The 5518-nt window shown below is 53.5% G+C and overlaps 1 protein-coding gene across 1 annotated transcript; it reads left to right on the top strand.

Annotated features, from left to right (window-relative positions):
* Window positions 1-464: 464 nt before the first annotated feature.
* On the top strand, window positions 465-4699 carry CITED4 (Cbp/p300 interacting transactivator with Glu/Asp rich carboxy-terminal domain 4). Its single transcript, XM_053398462.1, has 2 exons — window positions 465-819; window positions 3997-4699. Exon 2 carries the CDS (start codon window positions 4010-4012, stop codon window positions 4670-4672), a length of 663 nt encoding a protein of 220 aa, XP_053254437.1. The 5' UTR covers window positions 465-819; window positions 3997-4009; the 3' UTR covers window positions 4673-4699.
* The last annotated feature ends 819 nt before the right edge of the window (window positions 4700-5518 follow it).

Below are 5518 nucleotides of genomic sequence, written 5' to 3'. Positions count from 1 at the left end.
CCACCCCCTGCTTTCCACTCTCTCCCTCTGTCCTCGTGTTTGTTTGTTTGCATGCATACACACGTTACGTGCGCGCACGCCATCGTGTGCAAGATGAGCGCCGGCAAAGAGGGTTGTTAGGCGAACCGGTTTGGAGAGGGAAGGAGGAGAGATGGACAGATGGAAGAAAGCAAGCAGGCAGGCAGGCAGGCAGGCAGGCAGCGCTTCCCCCCACCCGTCCTTTCCTCCTCCTGCCTTTGCATATGCTGCAAACTCCCGCCATTGTGTTGCAATCCCTCCTTCTTCGGAGATGAAACAAAAACAGGTAGGCGGGACCCTGCGATTCTTCACCTCGGCCCCCTCTTCGCCGCTTTGGAAAAAGCATCCAGGCTGGGGAGGGGGGAGAAGAGCCATTTGGGAGAGCTGGACCAATCAGAGGTGCAGGGGCGGGGACTTTGGCTCCGCCCCCCTCCGGCTTCTCCCTCTCTCTGTGTGTGTATGTATATATATTAAAAAACGCTGAAGTTTAACCTACTTGCAAATACACACAGCGGCGCCTGCGAGGGTTCGGCTGGGAGCCGGAGAAAGAGGAGGCGGAGGAGCAGCAGCAGCAGCCGCCGCCGGAGGAAGGACCCGCCGCTTGGAATTGATGCGGCCGGGCTGGAGGTGCCTTTGCAAGCGCGGCGGGCAGGCTGGCCAGCTCGCTCGTGGGAATAGCAGCCGCGTGTAAGGAAGGGAAGAAAGAGGAGCCGCCGCCGCTTTCCTCCTCCTGCCGAGGTGACTTTCTCAGCCGGGCCATTTGCGAGTTTGCAGCCTTCCCTTCGGATCGCCGCCTTTGGGGTATGTAGCCGAGGAGGGAGTCGAGGAAACCACGGCGGGGAAAGGAGGGTGACATTGGGCTTCGAGAGGCTCCGCAGAGACGGCCACGATCTGAAAACTATTATTATTATTTATTTTGCATTGCCTGCCGTTCGTCGGGGTGGCCAGGAAAACGGGCTTTTTCCTTCTCCTTTCCAGCCCAGCACTAGCCCGAGTCCTCATTTGCGCGGAGCGCTCCTTCGGCGGCATTGTCTTTTGCTCGGGAGCAGGCAGGGAAGGGTTAAACTTCTGTGTTCAAAGTGCTGATCTTTGTGCTGGCGGAATGTGCCGGGGCGGGAGCTGCCTGGAGCCGGCAAAGGGGAGGAGGAGGAGGAGGGAGAGAAGCGGGGAGGGGGGTTGGCCATGGGAAGCGGGTTAGGGAACGGGTGCGCTGCTGCTTGCATTCTGCGGGGCGTATTACCAGCGCCGGGTTCTGCGATCCGACGGCGTTGGGGAGGTTGCAACAGACTTTTTATTTTCATGCACAAGGTCGCCTTCGTTTATCCGGATGTAAAACCCATTGCATAAATGCTCTGTTCGCTGCCAGCGGCCTCCTTTCGTATTTCCAAGCTGCTTAAGGTGTCCCGGGGTTGGGCAGGAATGACAAATCGGTGACTTGGGGAGGGTGGCGAGGTAACCAACCTCGATTTCATTGCCTACTGAGCTTGCAGCGTCCTTAAGCGGATCTTCATCCTCCCGGGCGGTAGGGGGCAGCATTGTCGTTCCCCTGTCGCTCCTCTAGGGGGCGCCGTGGAGCCTCGGCTTGGGTTAAGAGGGCCACCAGCTTAGATCTGTTTTTAAAACGGGGTTGGATGAGTGCATGCCTGGCCAGTCTGTTAGGATAGGGCAGTGCATCCTGATAATCAGATCCTGTTGGCTGAGTGCATGTCAGCTGGGAAGTAAAGGGGGGGGGGCATCGGTGGAGAGAGATAAAGGTACTTGTTTCTACATACTTGAAGAACAGAATTTTAAAACCTCAGCCTAAGAGTTGTTGATTGAAAGGAGAAGGGATGTATGCTGTGGGCTTAAGCACCCATTATTGCACTTTGAAGAACCATGATACATACAAAAGGATTTAGGCTGACAGCCCAAACCTTGTCCCTGAAGCACTAGATAGCCTTGTGGGGAAAAGCCATGGGAAGAAGAGTTCCCCCCCACACACACACACCTTTCTTTTCCTTTTCCTCCCCCTGGGAGGCCTAGGCAGAACTACATAACCTTTGCTCCAGGGTGACTGTGGTGCCCAGGACGGGACTATTTGTTGGGTGGCGACCGTACGCTGCAACACCAAGTTGCAGTTCCCCACTCCAACCCATATGGAACCTCCATGTTCAGAATCTCAGAATTGCCAGTTCCTTGGGAGCAGCAGCAACAAGGAGAGGGTTGTGTTAAACAGGCTGTGTTTAACAGCCTTTTTGGAGGCATTTGGTTGGCTGCTGTGACAAATGGGCTGTTGCATTTGTCCTGGCCCAGGAAGGGCTTTGTGGTCTCTTGTGTCCTTGGATGTGTGTCCCCTTCTCAGCTGGCCATGGCTGTTGGACAGTTCTGCCTTAGTGGACACTCTCTAGCTGCCTCCCACTATAAACTTTTCCTCCACCCCCAAAGCCTCTCTACCACATGACCTGTTAGGGAAGGGGGAGTCCCTGCCATCTGCCACTGTAGATAAGAGAGAGGTTGTAATTCTATATGTGCATGCGCGCGCACACAAAGCACAGTTTCCTTCAGTGCGTTGGCTCTAAGCCGTTGCCCTAGCCATGATGGGCACAACCTGGGTCCAGCCGGATGTTGCCACACTTAATGCTCCCATCGCCCTAGACATTGGGCCATACTGACTGAGGCTGATCAGAATTTGGGGGCAGGAATACAGGGAGGGCCACACATTTTCTACCCTGGCTTTAGAACAGTGTTTCCCAAACTTGAGTCTCCATCTGTTTTTGGACTACAACTCCCATCATCCCGAGCTAGTAAGACCAGTGATCATGGATGATGGGAATTGTAGTTCGGGGGGAAACGGCTAGCGACCCAAGTTTAGGAAACACTGTTTTAGAGAAACAATGTGCACCTGTTAACTCGCAAACCAGGTTTGCCTCTCCGCTGAGTTCTTGGCCTAGCCTACCTTGCAAGGTGGTTGAGAGGATGAATGGTGCAGAAACCGTGTGTGTGTCACTATGAAACACCTTGTCGAAAAGATGTATACAAAATATAACTTCTGGAGCAGGGGAAGGGGGCACTGGGGAGCCCCATACCCTCTAGAATGGGGCAGCCCAACTTTTCACACCAAGTGACTGCAAGAGTATGGTGCGAGGCTCTGGCAGGGTCCCTCCTCCTTCCCAAATGTGGGAAAGTGCTAAGGAGGCTTTGGAAAGGAGGCGGGAATACTCTGGGACTCTGTCAGAGCCTCCCACCGCCTTCCCAAAGCCCACTTCCTTGCTTACCAGCTTTGGGAAGGAGGCACGAAGGCTGGGGGCTGCCAAAAAAGGCCTTGACCACCCCGCTGTAGGCTCATGTGTTGCTATCCCAGGAGCAGGCTAGCATATGTCATGGCAGCAGTGTTAGAAACTCGGGTATATAAGCTAGGTGCCAAATGGCCCCATAAACCACAGTTACAGACGCCAAAACAGAATGTCTAGCTGCCATTTTTGAGGAGGCGGCTCTAAAGTCTTAATTTTCAAATGATGGGGCTGACTGTAATTGATTCTCAGCTGAACATCTGTCTAGTTCAGAGGACAACCTTGAGCTAGGTTAATAAGTTGGAGAACTTGAAGAAGAAAAGTCACTTGATCCAGGGACAGTCCACATATATATCGGCCTACTCTGACCTCTTTTTCTTAACGGTGACTGCTGCTGCTCAGGCTGCACAGAAAAAGCGTTTGGGGTTCTTGAAATTCATTCCAGTTGGGCAGGTTTAAAACATAACAACTGAGAAAATCCTACAGGATGTGGTGTTAGCGTGTGATCCAATGATCCCTGGGCACGCACCTTTCCAGGTGGCAGAGATATCAGGCGCTGCCCTGGCTCCAATCATCTTTACTTGGTTGCAAGCGGATGTTGGCCAGGGTGCAAAATGTGCCTGGCTAATTTCAAACACTGCATGGTTTTTTTTGGGGGGGCGGGACCCTGTGCTGCCTTGTATGTGACCCTCCTCCTTTTGTCTTCCAGTGCCCAGCTTGCGATGGCTGACCACATGATGATGTCGATGAGCCACGGGGTGAACGGGATGCAGGGCTACCGGATAGGCATGAACGGGATGCAAGGCCCTCCGCAGCAGCACGTGCTAAGGACGCTCCCAGCCAACCACCAGATGATGCAGTACGGAGGCCCTGCCCTGGACGGAGGCATAAGGCAGAGGCCCAGCATCAATGGACAGATGGGGCACCACCAGGTCCCAGGCGCCATGATGTTCAGCAATCCAAGCCAGCAACAACAACAACAACAACAACAACACCAGCAGCAGCAGCAGCAGCAGCAACAGCAACAATATTTGGGACCGGTGGGCACTCAGCAGCTCATGGCTAGCATGCACTTGCAGAAACTGAACACGCAATACCAGGGCCACCCCCTCATGGGCATGAGCAACGGGCCCATTGGGGCAGGGGTGCCGCAATACAGGATGGGACCCGGGCAGCACCTGGGGATGCAGCACCTGCCCTCTCCGGCCCTGACCTTGAACGTTATGGACACGGATCCCATCGACGAAGAGGTCTTGACGTCTCTGGTCATGGAGCTCGGCTTGGACCGGGTTCAGGAGCTGCCCGAACTCTTTCTGGGACAGAACGAGTTTGACTTCATCTCGGACTTTGTCAGCAAACAGCAGACCAGCGCTATCAGCTGTTGAGGTGGCTGTGCTGTGGAAGCTGGCGCTTTTGATCTCCACCACCACCATCACACACCCCTACTTCCTGATCTTCCCCCTGCACAGATCTACAGGCTTTCCCAGGTCGCCCTTGCCCCCACCTCCTGGAAATAACAATGGACAATCATTTGGAGGCCTCTCCCCCCCCCCGCCCTCTTTTTTGCTTTGCACTGTCGGTGCTCCTCTTGTGTAGGGGGAGGGGGGAGGAATCGGAAAGGTGTCTGTGTTGTTGTTTTTTGCAGACGAGACGGCGCAGAGATGGAGTCGCGTCCTCGGGTTGTGCCTATGGCAGCTACAGAATTTCAAGAAAAACAAAATGGCCTTTTTTTTCACCTGCATGGCCTTCTCTCTCCCCCCACCCTGCAAAAAACAAAAACAACTACCGTCTTGAGTTTGGGACTACAAAGGGGGGGCAAGTTGCTGAGAATCCACTCCGCTGTTGGCTTTGTCAAGAAAGTCTAGCAAGCCCCTCTACATTCAGTGTCTGGTTTTTATTTTTAAGCCATTCTTTCACTGAAAAGAGTGGGCAGGAGGTAAAAAAAAAATTAAATGGCTTGCTCTTCTATGTAAGCCTCAATCTCTTTATTGCTCCTCAGTACTGTGGAATTTTTGACCAAACTGCGGGAGGCAGTGGAGGACAGAGGTGCCTGGCGTTCTCTGGTCCATGGGGTCACGAAGAGTCGGACACGACTAAACGACTAAACAACAACAACAACTGTGGAATTAGCAACCAGTCTCTCTCCTTGACTTTAAGAGATCAGTGCCCTCAGGTTGTGTTTTGTTCTGTGTTCTTTTTTACTTCCATTGGGTTTTTGTTTTGTTTCTAAA

The sequence above is a fragment of the Podarcis raffonei genome, chromosome 8 (genome assembly GCF_027172205.1).
Source record: "Podarcis raffonei isolate rPodRaf1 chromosome 8, rPodRaf1.pri, whole genome shotgun sequence".
NCBI classification, from domain to species: domain Eukaryota; kingdom Metazoa; phylum Chordata; class Lepidosauria; order Squamata; family Lacertidae; genus Podarcis; species Podarcis raffonei.
Note: the sequence above shows the minus strand (reverse complement) of the source record. Positions and strands in the feature narration are given on the sequence as shown.